At 40.3% G+C, this 18,983-nt stretch overlaps 1 protein-coding gene across 4 annotated transcripts in view; it reads left to right on the top strand.

The window, feature by feature from the left end:
- Positions 1-18,983, top strand: part of GRM3 (glutamate metabotropic receptor 3) — a 102,386-nt gene that overhangs the window by 82,684 nt on the left and 719 nt on the right. For all 4 annotated transcript variants that reach the window (XM_088055010.1, XM_088055012.1, XM_088055011.1 and 1 more), the window contains 2 exons: positions 9,087-10,153; positions 13,653-13,827. In XM_088055010.1, coding sequence (XP_087911136.1) covers positions 9,087-10,153; positions 13,653-13,827 — 1,242 coding nt within the window. The remainder of the gene's footprint in view (positions 1-9,086; positions 10,154-13,652; positions 13,828-18,983) is intronic.

Here is an 18,983-nt window from a genome sequence, read left to right on the forward strand (position 1 = left end):
ATTTTACATTTTCCCCTGAGGTCCAGTGATTGCTGCTGCTGAACTGTTTCAGTGGAGCAAAGCATTAGCAAAAATGATTCTGTGCTCAGCTTTATCTTTTATCCCTGAGAACAGAAGAATTTGCAAGTATTAATAGGACGTGCAGGCTGTGTGCTGTAGCCTAACACATGCAAATGAAACTGAAGATGTTGGGAGAGATGATGTGTTACCTTGGCAGGTTGTGTGTGCTATGCAGGAATAACCTTAAAAGCCAAGAGTTATCCCATATCTCACTCTCTTTTGACTGAAATCCCTTGTTGTGAGAAGCCTTCTTTCACCTCTCTGGCTCACTCAGCATTTGGTCAGAGAGATGGACTCTGTTAAAAAGATAATTAACTTGCAATTTCAGTAAATGTGCATTTCCAGCCACTGCTTTATTATATGGAAAAAGAGTAAAAATAAAATCCAGACTCATACCTTTACAAAGGAAGATGAGCACATTCAATGTGTGTGTGGGCCTTACTGAAAATATTAGTTTTATTTCTCCATCAGTGGCCAAAATTGAAGCCACACAGCTTTCACATATTCTTTGGCACACTTTTGTGGTATAACTGGAGAACTATTGATAGAAGAAGTTACCCACCTCCCTGATGGCATCTCACATTAGCCAGAACCCACCTTCAGAGGTGCCAATTTCTTTCCACCCTCCATAGGAGATCTGTAAGAAAACTGCACTCCCAAAATAGACACTATAATTAAACTTATGTTCAAGAAATATAGATAAGTGTTTTTTTCATTCACATATTTTATTCCTAAAGAAAACTGATCCACTCCAGAATCTTACACCATGTGATGTATGTAACATTTATCTTTCAAGCTGCATTCTAATTCTTTGTCCTCGATCAGCATTATGTCAGATGTGCCAAATGCTATAACTGAGCTGCATAATATGTCTGAGCCTAAAGGTTTCTGTGTTTCACTATGGTATTGTGTCTTTATTCCAGCTCTGAGGCATTCTACAGCTCCTTTTTTTCCACAAAATGTTCAATAAATTTGAGCTGCAATTATTTCAAATACATGCACTCCTTAGAATTCACTACTTAGGGTTTTATTTTCCTACTGCAAATACAATTTCATTTTGCAAATTACCTCATTATTAACGATTTGTAGGATGATTGCTGAGAGTTTTCAGTAGCTCCTTAACAAAATATAATAGCATAGAGTCATAAGATTTGTAGAAAGAGGCAATACCTATATTAGACTGCCCACATATCTGGAAAAAAAAAAGAAGCTTTTGGCATAACATCTCTTTGTCATATCTTGTCTTGCATCTCCATCAGACCTTGTGTTTCTGATCTCTATACTTGAAAAGAAGTGAACAAAAAGCTTTCAGCAATTACTCTGCAAATGGATAGTAATGAGGCTGTTTGCAAAGGGAAATTGTGTTTCCAGCAGGAAATAAAAACTTGTTATACTAAACTCTGAGCAGAGTTGTTCCTTCAAAATAAATGAAGGTCAAATTTATTGAACAATGGTGCTGATGACGTAATGGAGTGATCTTGGGTCTAAAAGCTTGTGCACTTCTTCCATCTGTAAATCCAATAAGAAATTACTTTCTTAGACACTTGAAATTTCTTACATCTTGGACTGTCACAGCTACAATATTACTACTACTAAATAATAGCACTGCAGTATAAGTAATTAAATCTATGTCAGTCCACCTGATTTGGGAGTGTCTTCATATCAAGTCAATTAGGAAATAACAGCCAGAGGGTCTATTTCATGGTTCATTTGCTTCTGATCTCTAAGGGCAAACTATCTAACTAAATTATTCAGAGCTGTGTCTGGAAACACCTCTCTAATCCTCAAGTCCCCACAGAGGAGAGAATGTTTTAACCAACTTCCTTTAATATCTTAATAACTAAATCTATTCATATTTCCTTCAGGCTGACAAAGAAGAGCAAAAAAGTATTATTAGGTGTTTAACACTTCCTTAGACAGCTACATATGCAGTCTGGGGGTGGAATTAGCACGTTGTGAACAGTGCCTCCAAAAAGAGAAAGATTTGTGCCCCTGTGATATAACCATGTCCCCAGTTTAGTCCAAAAGTAAATTTTAGCAAAATTAAAACACAGCTTCAATCTCTTCCAGCTGCACCTTGGATGTGCTAGAAAGAGAGGGGTAAAAGGCATGGCACCAGTTCCCAGCTCTGAGGATACATGGGAATGTCCCTCACCCAAATGCTCAGGCTGGACAAAAGGTACCCATAACCCCTGGCCTGGCAGAAACTCACAACCAAAACCACAGACTCTGAGAGCAACATTGATTCTCAGAAACTGACAGAGAATCCTCAAGCCAACTCAAATTTTCCTGACATCAAAACATTTCAGGAGCTACCAAAGGCCAGCCCAGAAGTTATGGTTCCATCTCCTGAGTTGTGTTGTCACCCTAAAGAGTGGCCATAATTCTTCTTAATGGGAGTGGGCTCCCCTTGCTTCTGTGTACAAAACAGTGAGTTGGCCTGAGGGAAGAGTTAGGCAGTTTGAAGTCATGGTTTAATTTCCTTTGTAATTGCAAGTTGATTGCTGGTTTGAATGCCTTTTGCCTGCTGTGCCAACCATTTCTTTAAGTGGATAAACTTAAATTAAAAGAATGGTATCAATTGAAAGGCATATCAAAGTTGGAATCTCAGAAATTACTCATATTAATTATCAACCTATCAGACTTATTTAAAGAAGAACACCTTGGATGATTTTCCATAAGTATTTATTTTAATGTTAAACTAATACAACCTTAACCAAAAAAACTGCAAGAAATATTCTTAATTTCAGGGGAGATTATTTGTATTTTTAAGGAGAAATACAACGACTGCAGAATTTTTTCATGCTTTTGCCTTCCATGTCTTGAAATCCAAGCAGTTTAAGACAGAATAAATTCTTTTTTAAAATTCCTTAAATTTTCTTAAAAAGAGTAAGGGCAATTTCACAGTTTTCTTGATGAAGGTTTGCAACTTAGCATCTAGTTCATTCTTCCCTCATCCTAAAGACCACACCTATGCCACACAAGCAAGAGGACAACACATACCTGGAAATGTAAAGCACTGTTTACAGCAAGCAGTTCACAGGAAAGGTAGCCTGGGAGTTCTGTGTTCAGCTAGGCTGAGGATCATGAGGATAATGACAAGCTGAAGGAATTCTTCTCATTTTTCAGACCCTTCTTATCTTATTTGGCAAATGTTCCCAGACTGTTTTCTGTGATAGCCCCCAGAGCAGCCTGTGCAGACAGCTTGTGAGACACCTGCTTGCAGGTACACTGCAGACAGCTTGGACATGCTGCAATCCACTTGGTGCTCCAGCTGTGAGCCTTTCTGTTCCAGACATTGGTGCTACTCATCTCACTTCAGATATGTAAATAGTGGATGTATTTCAGATTGTCACACTCATGGTGGTCAACAGAAAAAGAGCAGTTTGGCTGGGCTATTCTAGATACCATTCTAAAGTGAACTCATTGTATTTTGTAGGACAGAAATTTGGGATAATTCATCCACATATATCCCTTGATAGATTGTTGCAACAAGGCCTGAGGAAAACATTTCTGTCTGACCAGTGCAAAAGTTGTGGGGATCTGTGAATAGTTTTAAAATTCCCTACAACAAGTGCCTAGCCTAAGAGAGAAACAACAGACCTGAATGAAAAATCTGTAGGCACAGGTAGGAAAATTACATTTGTAGGGGACTAATCTGTCTCGTTTGTCTCATTAATTTCTTTAATGAGAAGAAGCGATGCTGCATATGACCCAAACACACCCTGAGACAGTGGTGCAGGGGTCAAAAGCAACTGCTTGTCTCTGTGGAAACTAGTATTCTGTTAATTGTGGAGAGGTACAATCTAGTGACACTTCACTCTGGTCTTTCCCCATACAAACTTTTGAATTTGAAAACTTCAATGTGCCTTCTGTCAATCAGGTATGGAACCAGCTGCGCTGTGCTGAAGCAGAAACAGGAGTGGGTGCATCACTTCTCTGGTGCTCGGTCTAAATGTTCAGCCAAGCAGAAATAAGTCACTTTGACCTCAACAAGCCATATCAAGCTAAAAATAAAAGAGAATGAAAATAAATATGCATTCTCAGGGTGTTTTCTGATACTTTTCAAGATAAGGCATCATACACATGGATGAGCCTGTTGGACAAACACACCATATCCTGTTATATTATTGTCCAGGCTCTTCGTTAAAGTGTTTTAAAAAGACATTGCCCTGGATAAGTAACAGGAAGAGTAGGGGGGGTTAAAAAATAACTTTATTTTCCTGTTGCATAAAAGTGTCTTATTTTTCAGTCTTAAATCAGAAATTTGGAGTTTTTGCAGCACCATCTAGTGAGACTAAGGAGGTTTCACTCAACTTTTCAGAAACTACAGCCTGTTCCCTCTTTACTTTCCCATTTGTATTTAATCATAATCTCCTCATAATCTTTGGGACCAATGAGATGTGGAAGAAGGTACCTTCAGTGCACCCAATAGTCATTTTTACATCTCTTTCTGAACCACATGAAATCTCCCAGCTTTGCCAACTGCCAAGCTGAAAAACTGCAGTGCTTTCATCAAGCCTTGCTATTAATGAATTGCCTCCTAGTTAGTGAGCTGTGCCTCTGTGACCTGTACCTTGTTTAGAAAAAATACACTCTGCAAAGGGCAGATGTGTGTTTTAGGGGACGTGAAGAATGTTCTTAGACATCTTAGACAGGGATATCTGTCATCATTCCTACCAGGAAGTGTTACTGAGGATGTGTTCTATAGGACAACTTCTACACACTCAAATCTGTGCCAGACACATGCGAGACTCTGTGCAAAATATCCTTCCTGGCCCAAAGATGTTGCTGACAAACAAAACCCTGTCTGATTCCAAGCCAGCTGAGATGACACACATCTTTCCCTAAGCTTCTCAGCCTCTTAAAAGATTTCCAGTGCCTAATTATGATGAAAACTGCTTTGTTTTCCTCATCTATTCATTCTTTGTTAAAAAATCCTGGAGTATTTTTCACGCAACTGAGGAAATGTGCAGAATTAGAAGTATTTAAATATATTTCTCATACTACTTTTTCAAATAGAGGTTTTTCTCAAAGATAAAATAAATCTCCTCTCAGAACTTTCTTTCTGAAATTTTTCATGTCACCAAGAGCTGTACATCACTGACACCAAAAATATTAAAAATTTCTAAATAAAAGAAACTCACCTGCTTTCAACAGCAGATAAGCACATTTTTACAAGTTATGTGACGGTTGGAAAAATTGATCCCACTTAGGAAAATGGAAACAAATGACATAATTCATTACATAAAAGCTATGATGTTATTTTATGTTCTTATCTGTATCTGCTACTAAAACATAAATCTGCAGTTATTCCTCTCTTATCTGAAGCTGAAGAGTTTGTCCTCCACTTGCACAATGAAATTCTCTCCTCCATTAGGATTTCTCCAAGGAGCTGACAGAGTTGAGCTGCCTGCACCCAGATTCCAAAGATTTCTGTCTTCTGCCCTCCTGCTCTCATAAATGTCATTGCTGTTACATCTCCATTGCTGGAACACAAAGCATCACTGGTTTAAGTCTTTTTTCATTATCCTTGATTTTCCTTGATAACTTCTTTACAAAATTCCTCTTCCATAACTGCTTTACACAGGGCTGACTTATTTCATGAAGTGCAAGGGAAGAAGATTCAAAGGCTCAAATGAGGCAAAGTTCATATTGTCACTCAGCCCCTTAGCTAGCAGCTGATGAGATCCAGAGACTCTTGACTGTCCTCTCCCAAGGGATGAATGTGAAAGAGCTGAACTACAACTCTGAAATAGACCTGCCAGAAATACCTGCTATAAAGATTGTAGGTTTCCTCTCAAAACTGAGATATATAAAAAAATTTGCAGAGTGACTTATGACAGCCTGACATTGTCTCTGGGAAAACCAATTTGCAAAAACTGTTATTTTTACTCTAAAAAATAAAGTCCTGCTTTCTTGTGATAAGTATCTTTCTTGGCTATAAGCATCTTGATTTATAATTATTATTACATCATGTTTTGTGAAAACATTACTTTTTGGAAGTGATCCTACGGGATCTAGAATATGTTGATAAATTATACCTTAAAATGCCTTAGTGATTTTATATGCAATCAGTGGGTATATTAATTGCTGCCACCCAGTGGGCTCATTTGTAGGCTTTGGCTCACCATACTATAATTTAATACATCATTGTTTGGTTAAATGATTTCATCCTTTCCATCTGAAAGAGGGTGATTTATTTTCCTCTATCAGCAGCCACTAAAAATGAATGTTTCAAGCTACAAGCTTTGGTTAACTTAGAACATGTTGTCCTACAAAAATCTTTTGTTTCTTGTAGCGTGGGAACAGCCCTGTGGAAGGCAATTATACTTGAGCTTCAAGCTAACTCTGTGTGAGATAACCTGCTTTGCCTTCTGGGCCTACCCACAAAGTCTAAGCAAAGTACTCTGCTCTATTTAAATGACAAATATTCTATCAGAACTTCTACAAGAAGTTGTTAAACATGTTACATAGAGGGAATTCTTTCCTGAAAAGTGCTGGTGTTTCAGACCCCCAGGTAACTTGCACCAGGGTGCTTGTGGCCATCAAGTTATACACTTGACAGAGGATGTCAAAGATCCAGTTTGCAGTTTGTGTTCCTGACCTGCAGCTCCACTGGTGCCAGCAGCAGTCCCAGGCTCTCAGCCCTCCTCAGGAGCTGGCCTGGATAATGCCGAAGTGAATAAACTGCTTCTTAAATCTGGGCTGCTGTGTTAACAGCTTCTACAATCTATATAAGTGTTATGAATAATGAAATAAGACACTGGCAATGACAGCACATTATTGAGGAGCTGTTAAGTGCTGCATTATGATTTTGTTTTAATGCTGCTCCTGGATGAGGGAGCTTGCATGCCTGTGCATGAGGAGGAGGAAGGAGAGGAGGAAAGCTGCTTAATATTCTTCTTGTTGGCCTATATTTTGAATTTATATACCTGTTTAATTTAAAGCATGTCACTTTCCAGCAGGACTGGCCATTTGGGAGAGGATTATGCTGCTCTTTATTTTTGTGGTCTCAGAGGTCTTGTTGGACTACAGGGTGCTACAACTAGTTGCCAACAGTGACAGAAAAAAAAAAAAAAAAAGACAAAATAAACTTCTTACAAGTTCCTGGGCTCCCCAGTCCTAATTTGTACTGTACAAGAAAGACACAAAGCTCCTGGGGCAAGTCCAGCAGAGGGGTACAAAGATGATAAGGGAACTGCATCACCTGTCATACGGGGAAAGGCTGAGGGAGTTGGGCTTGTTCAGCCTTTAGAAGACACAACTGAGAGGAGAACTCATCAGAGTATGTAGGTATCTGAAGGGAGCCAGGCTCTTCTCACTGGCAATAAGGCAGAGGCAAAGGACAGAAACTGTAACATATGAACATGAGAAAAAAAGTTTCTTATATGTGCAGTGAATGAGCCCTGGAACAGTTTGCCTGAGAGGGTGTGAAGCCTCCCTCCCTGAAGGTATTCCAGAACTGTCTGCATGAGTCCTGTGCCATGTGCTCTGGGATGGCCCTGCTTGAGCAGGGGGTTGGATCAGAGGGCCCCACTGGTGGTCCCTTCCTACCTGAATAATTCTGTAATTCCTTGATTCTGTAATCCTGCAAACCAAGGCTGTCCACCACTGTGGCTGACACAGCTGAGGTGGGGAGGAGCAGGAGAAGGCAGGGATGAGAACAAGCAGATTCTTGACTCAGAAGAGAGTATAGGTTGCTTAAATTGTATTCTGAATTTGCCCTACAATAAGCAGAAATTTGGGAAAGAAATGCACTCCAAGTGCAGCACAAGTGCAGGATGTGCAGATCACAATTTCAACCCTCCAGCTGGGGCTTCTGTGACAAAACCCAGTGTCCCTTTTACTGACCTTAGCCAAAGTACTGCAAAATAAAGTAATGCTCTGCAGGAATAAAGGTGAAAGAAGTTGGCCTCAGTGTTTTAAAGAAGCTAAATAAATCTACCACAAGAAATCCAAAGTATCTGGAGATTGAAGTAGAGAAGGGTATTACACCTTTATATGATATTGCTCAAGCTCAAGCACAGTATGGGCACAGAGGCAGGGAAAGAGATTTATTCCAGCAATGACAGTGGAACCACTTATATGGCCAAAGACACTGGGAAATAAAATCACCTTTATTGCTCATCAATGGTAAAAAAAAATCCTTTTGCTTTCTGCCTGTAAAGCTTTTTACCTTTGATGCTACAGCAACTGACCAATAAATCACATGGTAAATGCAATTTCCTCCCAGATTTTTAATATTTCTTCATTCCCTGGATAAGCCTCAGCTGGAGAAAAAACAAAACTCTCCAGAGTTTACCAGTTAGAAGTGTTACAATATTGATTTTACAGAATGTCCGAGATCCAGCTTGTGTTTTTTTCATCTGCTCCCCAAACAAGATACTGGACCAAAGCAGCACATCCTGGGGATCTCAGACCATACAGGAAATATCAGAAACTGGTAAAACTGAAGCAAAGTAGAAGGGATTCAAAACTTCCTACAACACAGGGAGAAGAAGATGTAGTAAGAAAGATGTTGAGGCCTTCACAGTTACTTCTACATCATCCTATAAATGAACCCTCTATTCAACTCTGCATTCCAGATCGTTGGCATCAAAACTGACATTTAATGACCTGACCATTTAATTTTTCATATGTCATGGCAGCCAAGTTTCACCAAAAAATGCTGAGACTCAGAAGCAGACCTCTTTCTTTCAAGAGAAAATGTGAGAAACAGCAGTGATGCATACTGGGACAAATAATTAGACAGCTGATTTGTATCCAAGACAAAATAAAGTAAGGACATTGGTCATCTTAGATTTATAAATGTAAAGTGAAATAGAGGTCCACTATCTGAGCTCTTCTTCCAGGTTCAAAACTGAGACAGACACAAACTTCTTGACTTACCTGTTCACAACTGAATTGTATTCTATAGGCTGCCAGGTGCCTGTGCTTGCCAAAGGGATGAAAACAATATCATATATGGCTTTGGTAATAACATTTCTCTATTTCTTTCTTTATTTTTCTTTTTTTTCCCACAGCTCCATTCAACCCCCCCAATGATGCAGACAGTATGGTCAAATTTGATGCCTATGGAGATGGGATAGGACGATACAACGTGTTCAATTTCCAGTTCACTGGAGACAGATACTCCTATGTGAAGGTTGGTCAGTGGGCAGAAACATTGTCACTGGAGGTAGACTCTATCCACTGGTCCAGGAGCTCCATCCCTGTCTCCCAGTGCAGTGACCCCTGTGCTCCTAATGAGATGAAGAATATGCAACCAGGAGATGTCTGCTGTTGGATTTGTATTCCCTGTGAAACCTATGAGTACCTGGCTGATGAATTCACTTGTGCAGACTGCGGGCCTGGAAAATGGCCCACAGCTGACCTGACTGGCTGCTATGACCTTCCAGAAGACTACATCAAGTGGGAAGATGCTTGGGCAATAGGTCCCGTTACCATCGCATGCCTGGGCTTTATTTGTACTTTCATGGTCATTGGAGTGTTCATCAAGCACAACAACACACCCCTGGTCAAAGCCTCTGGCCGTGAACTGTGCTACATATTGCTCTTCGGGGTCTTCCTGTCTTACAGCATGACTTTCTTCTTCATAGCCAAGCCTTCTCCAGCCATCTGCACCCTGCGCCGTTTGGGGCTGGGAAGTTCCTTTGCCGTCTGCTACTCTGCCCTCCTGACGAAAACGAACTGCATCGCCAGAATATTTGATGGCGTAAAGAACGGTGCTCAGAGGCCCAAGTTCATCAGCCCCAGCTCTCAGGTGTTCATCTGCCTGAGTCTCATTTTGGTACAGGTGGTGGTGGTGTCCGTGTGGCTCATCTTGGAGGCACCAGGCACCAGGAGATACACGCTTCCCGAGAAGAGAGAGACTGTCATCCTGAAATGCAATGTCAAGGATTCCAGTATGTTAATGTCCTTAACATATGATGTCATCCTCGTGGTTTTATGCACTGTGTATGCCTTCAAAACCAGGAAATGTCCGGAGAACTTCAACGAAGCCAAGTTTATCGGTTTCACAATGTACACAACGTGCATCATTTGGCTGGCCTTTCTCCCTATATTTTATGTGACATCTAGTGACTACAGAGTAAGTCTTTGGACATCTGTTTCCATAAATCATATGCAATACTTTAGAGGACCATGTCAGCATTCTCTAAAGGCTTTTGTTTCACTTCTTTTGTCCCCTGGGTCCCTTGCCAGCAAGATCTCTTTCAGTGTTACCAGATTTTGGCTTATTTCTAAGAAAGGTGGTCTCATTCCTAAAAGAATATGTGCAGTCAGAGCTGGAAGGGATTAGTACTGTTAGTCTGACTGTAATAGAGGCATAACATATGGATTAAGCATTCATTTGGGTCCATCACTATCTGAAGTCACAGTCCTAACAGAAAAACCCAGTAGATCGTGACCCAAAATTAATCATAATGAGTTATCTGGCAGAAATAGAGCTTAAAATAAAATCTGTGCTAACCAGTCTCCTTCTGCAAAAGAATCTGCTATTAAAACATGATATTTCCTTTCAAATAAAAAAATATAAGGATAGAATTTCAAAATTTACTATGAAACAGAGTTGTTAAAAAAACCTCAACAAACGTTCTACTTAAATACAGAACTTTTTATTCTTTCTGCACTTTACAAAACACATGCTCACTGAGCAGTAAATATTGTTCAGCCTTCACCAGCAAACTTTAGAAACATTAAACTGCTTAAACTGTCAGACAGTGTTGCAAAGCTTCAAGTTCAATAAAATCATATTTTTGAACAGAAGGAAATTGTCTCAGAAAAAAGATTCAGATCTGCTCCACTGGAAATCTCACAGCTATTATGATGTGAGAAGTGACTGTGGGATTTGGCCCTTGCAGCAGTTTTCAGAGAATTAGTTCAATTTTCTGCCCAGAAGAAAGGTAGATTACCTTAGGGGGGGTGTTATTGCCAATAGTGTGTACATGAAATAGCATATAAAACTGAGGAGCTAATAATGTCAGTTAACTTACTTTTGGTGTGGCCACCCTGGAACAATACATTTAGTGCTATTTTACTCAGCTTAGGAAATGTACTGAAAACCTCTAGAAAACAAGGATAAGTAACAAATGACGCAGTGAGACATGCAGAGTGACAGTAAAAGAGCTAAATATATTTAGTCTAGACAAGAGTAAACCCAGAGAGACGTGATCACAGACTATAAATAATTTCAAGGCAACAAAATGAGGGGAAGGGATTATTCAGTCTCAGGAGAAGTTAGAATAACGAGTAATGGATTGAAGCTAATGAAGGAAAAGTTTAAGGAAGGCACTAGGGAACAGCTCAGGACACCCAAAGCAATCAGGAAGACAGACACAGGATGAAGGAAATATCAGTGCAGACAGTCACATGAGTGGGCAGTACAGACAGTAATGGCCAAGAGGAACATGACTTGATTGTTCAAGCAGAATTTTACAGCCTTATCTCCTGAGTGGAGTTTTTGAAACCACTTGTAGGCATTGAATTTATATACAAGGTTCCAAATAAACCAACTCAAATATTACAAAATCAGCAGAAAACGCTTTTAACATATTTTTGATACCTTCATGACAAGCCTACACTTTGAAAAACCCGTATTTAATTTCCATGCAGTATCACAAGTTGACTCTGAATCAACTTGTGCCATCCTAATATAGCCCTAGTCTAGTAGCACCACCAATAAACAGCCTTAAAAACAGCCCCATTCAGCCTGGAATAATCTTCAAATTTGCTGGAGATACACTTGATCCCTTCATCTATGTCATTTATGATGATGTTGCATATCACTGCTCCAAATATGGACACCTGAAGGACACCACTTGTCACTGATGCCTGTCAGGACTCCGAGCCATTGTCCTCTGGATGTGACCATCCAACCTATTTCTTATTCATCTAACAGCCCAGTCATCAAATCCATACCTCTCCAGTTTAGAGAGAATGGTGCTGAGGGCACCTATCAAAGGCTTTACAGAATTCCACATAAATGAGATCTGTAGCCCTTGGAGAAGCAGTGTTGGCTGTCCCAAATCTTATCCCTGTTCTCCATGTGCCTTAGCACAGCACATGGTCTAGTGGGATTTTCTCTACTCTGCCAGCACACCAGTCTCATCTGTGAGGCCAGGTTACACACTGAACCACTGGAGTGACCTGGATTAAAAGGAGCCCTGTGGGATGGAGCTATTTTTAACCCAAATCATTTAATTGATTGAGTGTATAATTATGCCAGCACAGCTGAGCTGCTCCAGGCAATACAAACCATGGGAAAAGCAGGGTGGGGGAAGAGGGCTTTGATAGTGAAAAAAGCAATTTGAAACTAACGAAAATAAAGGTAGCTTCATTTACTCTTGTTTTATGAGAAAACTCCTGTCTTGTCTTACCCATACAGCACCCAGTTCCATATTTACCTGACCTGACAGCATAGGTCTGTGGACAAAATGTAGAGGTAAAGCAGAATGTGAAGCCAAAGTGTTCCTTTCTCATGCAGGCTCTGTTGGATCTTCCATGTTTGCTCACCCTGTGAAAGCTGAGCACATTTCATGGTGTTTGCAACATCCATGTTGTGCAAGGAGTGATTATTAAATGATCACATTAATTATTCTCATTGATGACAAAACACCAATTGTGCTCAGTATATAAGAAAAGCAACAATGTCCATTCCCCACTCTGTTTTCCAATTTGCACTAATTATTTCTGACATTTCAGGAGATATGAGAAGCATTCCCACAGAAGAGGGCTAATCTCAAAGAACTGCAGGAGTATAACTAAGGAAAAATGAGCCATAGATGTATAATCATTCAAATAAAGCAGTAGAGTTTAACGCAATTTAATTCAACATCTTAATTAAGCAATCTGCTTGGAAGAAAATAATATAAACTGAAAATGAGGCAGTAAACTGGCACCTAGTTATACTATTGAATAAAAAGCATAAAAGATAGACAGTGCCAGCAAAGCTACACTAACAAATGCCCCAAGGCAACTATTCTAAAATCCTGCAGCCTTACAAACAATTCATTTCTGAGCCCAAAAAGTGATGTCTCAAAATCAAGACACTTTTCAGACCCAGTCTGAAAACAGTCACCAGATATTATCTTTACTCCAAATCACACCTATATTTCTGCAAGGGCTTACTCAAGTTCTCTGATTAGGGCTAGAGCTTTAGACCAAACTGGTTTCAGATGGATGCTTTGCATGAGATCCCTGATGTAAACCCACATAATGTACACTATGTGTGAACTGGTTCCCACTGCAGCCAACACTGCTCAGATATTGCATGACAAGCATAACTCTGATGAGGTTAGAGACCAAGGGTAGGAGAGAAAGAGAGCAGATCTATCCTTTCTGTGCTAAAACGAGGGAGAACATACTCAATCTCTCTGACATGCAGACACACAGGGCACCACCAGCACCAGCATCTCATTCCCATGATACTGGGATTGGGAATTATAAGGATGCAACAGACATTCACACCAGCCTGCACCAGTGTAAACCCCCAGGACTGTGGTTCGTGCTGTTATGTAGTAATGTTTCTAATATTTTGCATTTCAGAGCTTTCCATACTGAAACAGTGCTTTGTGCCCACTCTCTCCTAGGTGCAAACCACCACCATGTGCATCTCTGTGAGTCTCAGTGGCTTTGTTGTGCTGGGCTGCTTGTTTGCGCCCAAGGTGCACATCATCCTTTTCCAGCCCCAGAAGAACGTGGTCACCCACAGGCTCCACCTCAACAGGTTCAGTGTCAGTGGGACCGGGACCACTTACTCGCAGTGTAAGTAACAAGACTGACACCTTTCTGTGGGGTTGTGGTGAGTTCGGGTAAAGACAGAGTGGGCTGAACTATGTAACCCTGTGAAAGTGTCATTTCCTTTGTGTCTGGAGAGGAAAATTCATCCCCCTCGCATGGGAGTCAGCTCAGAGCCTGCTCTGGAGCTCACTGAAAGTTTCTGGCAGGCACTGGCTCCAGCCTGCTGCACACACCAAGCATCCCCTGTGTCTCTGTCGCTCTGGCAGTGAGACAGGAGCAGATTGCCTTGGAGTACTCCTGTCAGAGCAGCACACTGACAGGATCTGGGCCACAGCGCAGCGTGCTCTCAATGGCTCATCACCTGCACTCTGAGGAAAGGCTCCAAGTCTGCAGAAAATGCATCCGAGGGATGCCATAAACTGCATCTCTCTGCAGAGCATGATCAATAGCCTTTGTCAGTGCCACAGCCTGGAAAAGCAATCCGTGTTCTGCTGCAAGGACAACTCAGTTGCTCTGATTCCCTTCTTTCCCTTATCTTCACTCTCTTCATCATAAGCAGGTTCACAGCTGTGATTTTGTTTTGAGGCTGTCACTCCTTTTCTGGGTGAGCTGCTCAGAGAGTTTTATGGATTAGAAAAAAAAAAAAAATAGGTCACATGTATATTTGTTCAGGTTTTTTTCTTTGTCTAGCTTAACTAACTGATCAAAGATGGGAGCTCATTCACAGAGCTCTCTGTACAGCATGCCCACCCTGGAAATCTAGTTGAAAAGCACTCTACAACTGTGAAGAGGAAGGAAGTGACAGAGGAAAGGGGGGACACAAGCAAGGCTTTTCCAGCAAGTTCACAGTAAATTAGCCTGAGGTTTTTGAGTGCCACTTAAATTTCAAAATTGTCTCAAAAGCTTTGGCACTTCAGATTTCAGACAGAGCATGGAAGTAACTTGGCTATGTATCACGTATGCAGGGATTGGGAAGTGAAGGGATCCCAGCCATCCCTGGCTCTCCAATCCCAAAACACACTGTGCAGGGATGCCCAGGGTTCCTTAACAGGAGCTCAGCCATGTGACTCTATAGGTCCCCAGTTTCCTCAGTCAGGGCTGCATCCAGTCCTGACACCAGAGAGCAAACACTCCTTGCTATTCTGGAAAATTTAATGACATGGCACTATGTGCCTGAAGTGCTGAACACTCCCAAAAGACCAATCAATTCCAAAAACTCTTAGAAGTGTGGTCCCTTGGTGAAATGGTAAGTCCCATGAGATTCTTTTCATTCTTTATCAATTTTGTGTGAGTGGTCTTTCCAAGATTTTAATACTATCATCCTATGGAATGAGCTTAGAAATAATTTTGATTCATAAATACTTTGTACTGGATTCTGGGTTGCATTTTGGAATTTTATACTTTTATTTTAATGGTTACATTAAAACACGTGCAAACACATGTGGAAACATGCAACTGAGAGACATCCTCAGTGCACATCTTCACATTAAAACCTGCATTTTCAGGCTTGCAAACAGCTTGAGGACATTAACAAAAGCATAAAAATCCAGACTTACAATCTCTTATGGCTTCATTGTTTAGAAAGGTTGCTGCAGTTATTTACTTTTACTGCTTGCACCTAATTGAATCAGGCTGCTCCCCTTGTTGGACTTTTTAGACCATGGAAAGACATGGAAATAGGGCTAAAAGGTCCATCACATAACAAAGGAAACAGCCCTATAGTTTCCATTTAGGACAATTATTTGGGAAAATAACATTGTCTATCACAGTCACAATATTTCCAGGATGAAAAATCTTCCCTTACTCCCTTCCACTAATTTTCAAATTGCTTTAAATAAATTTCTATTATATTTCTTAACTGTTTAGTTATTTATAAAACTCCAAAAAGGTTGCCATTCAAATTGGTCCTAATCTTTGTCTAAAATATTCCTCTTATCACTTCTGGGGCTGTCAGCTTGTTTATATTTTGGTCTCAATTGTGTTTTCGTCATTCAGAAACTTCTTAATATCAAACTCATCAAAATTAGCTTTAGGGCATTCTAGCAACTTTGAAAAGCCAGGTTTTATGCATTACCAGAGCTCTAGAGGTCAGTGTTTTTCCCATCTCCATGGATTCTCACCTCCATTGCATCTCAGGGCTGCCACCACCTCTTCAGTCAGGAATGCCATGAGCATCGTGGCTCTTGAACAGCAAATAACACACCGACAGTTTTTAACACAGCTTCCTGAACCACAAAAACTAGTCAAACACTCTGAGAAAAGGTGACATTCATAATGCTTTTGGGTAGTCCAAGTGTTAGTGTCAAGCTTTGATCTTTTTGATAGTTGAAGTCCGGACCAAAAAAAAAAAATATATATATATATTTAAGTCAAATTGAGGCAGGGTAAGAGTGTGCTTAGGTATATGACATGTTTTGAAATGTATATATTTGTACACATTGCTTTGGTTCTGAAAATTTCCATTTGGCAGCATGCTGTCTAAGTTCTGCTGCCCCAGTAGCATCTCACTCATTAGGATTTTCTCCTGTTTTCCTCTTTTATGTGCTTCAGCACCCATAAATCTTCACAGAGAACTCACCTTCCTGAATTCATAAGCACCTTCATGATTCAGACTAAGCTTCCACACACAGATGTCATTTATCCAAGTTACATCTGCATGGAGAATGGCACACAGAGCTCAGCTCCTCCAGGTGGCCTGCTCAGGGGTCAGAAGGAGAATTGAGCCTACTATTTATAGCCAGACTGCCAATTTTTTTTCCCTCTGAATTTATTTTCCCAGGCCTGGCTCCAAACTACACCTGGTATAATTTGATACAGAACTGTGAGATTAACTCCCAGTTGTCCAGCTGTGAGCATGGGTAGAGGAGACAATGCTCTCAGGCACGTGGTGTCATTCTTGGGGTTGCCCTGTGCTCAGCCAGGAATTGAATTCAATGGTGCTTGTGGGTCCCTTCCAAGCCAGGATATTCTGTGACTCTCTGATTCTAAGTGGCACACTGACAGCAAATTCAGATCTGCCTGTTCTTGGCTGTGTAGGCAAAGCTGCAAGGTCACCATGGCAGTGCCAGGCTCCTGCATTGTACCTCTGGTTCTTGGATTATCTAAGCAAAATGAGGGACAGCCAGGAAGAGGGAGATCAAAAGCATGAACTTGAGCCAAATCACAACTTCTGCTGATGTCACACTTTTGTCCTCGGTCTCAACACAAAGTGAAGGTGAAGTGTCTCTCGCATATCCAGCAGTATTCCAGGAAAGCCCTTGGCAGCTGCTGTAAGATGCAGAGTGCAGCTCAGAACCCTGCAGGGCCAGTGATTAACACTGCTGAGGTCTGTAATGAAAAGCAAGGTCTTTTGTTCTGTCTCAGGAGAGTTGGATGCTCGGTGTGAACACTTTACTCCACCCAGCAGAGTTAATAACTGCATCCCAGCACTAGAAGAGAGGTGGATGCTGTGCAGGAAGCCTGGAAACTTAAAAGGCAAGGCCACTCATTTTTCGCCTACCACCATATATTTCTGTCCAATTTTCATATCCTCCTGACCCAGTTACCATAGTATTTGAGCTATTCATGCTTGTCAGTGTGTTGGACTTCAAAAAAAAAGCCTGAAGCTAAAAAAATTCTGGTTAAGTGACTGATGTTCATGGAAACAAAATGCTTTTGCCTGTAGCCATACTGCAGTAGAACAGGGATTTGAATCAGGTTTCCTGAGCAGAACTGATTTTTCTATTTTTTTAACAAAAAGTAGAAATAGAAATAACAACAAGAAAAATTAAGGTCATTGTGCTGCCACATTATAGCCAGTTAAAAAAAAGAATACAAAATACAAATTATTTTTTATAAATCACAGACATGATGCCCTGTGGTCTTTTACATACAACAGTTGCTCCACACCTCTGACTCACAACACACATCCATATTGTGAGAGATCAAATTCCATTGGCCTGATCCAGAAGAGAGGCTCATTCTTGGGTCTCCTGTTCCAGGAAGATGTCCTGCCCTGTGAGCAGTAGGTTAGTCCAGTAGATGTCTCCAAATTTCTTTTGTTAAAGCAATTCTGTTTTCCATGAAATATTTATTCAGTCAATGAGAGTGAAAAATACCAACTGATTTGAAGAAAGAATAATTTTTCCTAAAAATTATACTGAGCATCTTTACAGAGCCAGTGTGCAACTGAAAGTGCAGCCAGCACCAGATGTGGAAGATTGAGCATGCCCTTGTCAGCTGCATAAATTTACACTGGATGATTGAGTTTACTAAGTCATTGCTTGCCATGTGTTTTCTTTGATGAAGGCATCACATTTCTCTGGGTCACCGCCACCATTAACCTAATGTATCTTTCAAAAAGCAGCTCTCTGGTGCCCTGAGCAGAGATGTCATTGAGCACCTGAAAACGCATTCCTGATGCCCAATGGATAGAATGGATAAAAGATGAACAACAAGCAGTTTCTTTTTAAATTAAAATCCACAAGACTTAAGCAAAATAGGGTAATACATTCTCTGCTCAAAATACAAATACATTCAGAAACAGATTGTTAGGTTCAGTTGTCACTTAATAACACTAAAGCAATGAAAAACAGATGTATAAAATGTTATACCATGTAAACAAGTTTATCAGAATCTGGTTCTCACCTCTGTATGCTCTGAATCCTGATCCAGAACTCCTAGAAGTGAAGTGTATTATAGGCAGAAATTATTCTGGGATTAGGTGAAAAATAATCTTGCTTTTAAAGTAGGTTATTAAAAAATTTCTTCACCCAATATGTTCTTATAATTCTTATTTTTATTAATTAAAATATCATTGACATAGAATTCTAATAGGGTAGATTATCTCCCAGATTTAAAACTACATGTATTTCCTTCATTAATGTCCGCTCCAGTTATGTGAAAGCTCAAAGGATCAGATCTTAGCAATTCTTGCCAATAAAACAAAAGATTCAAAGGTTCACATTTTTCTGCAGAGGTATTTTTAGCACTATTATATATGTATTAATTCACACTACCATGCAAAGTGCTACAAAGTGACACCCAGTGGCACAGAATCATTAAAAAAAATAAAAATAATGTATTTTATTCCAATGCTTCTTGGAGAAGTGTAATCACCCTCTGTGCTCCCAGTGGGCAGTCAGGTGAAATCAGTTTTCTTCAGAGGATGCTTCAGCCTGAGGTCTGAGTTGCCATTGCAG

The sequence above is a fragment of the Pseudopodoces humilis genome, chromosome 5 (assembly GCF_049639895.1).
Source record: "Pseudopodoces humilis isolate 2021_Gansu_Grassland_sample_001 chromosome 5, ASM4963989v1, whole genome shotgun sequence".
Taxonomy (NCBI): domain Eukaryota; kingdom Metazoa; phylum Chordata; class Aves; order Passeriformes; family Paridae; genus Pseudopodoces; species Pseudopodoces humilis.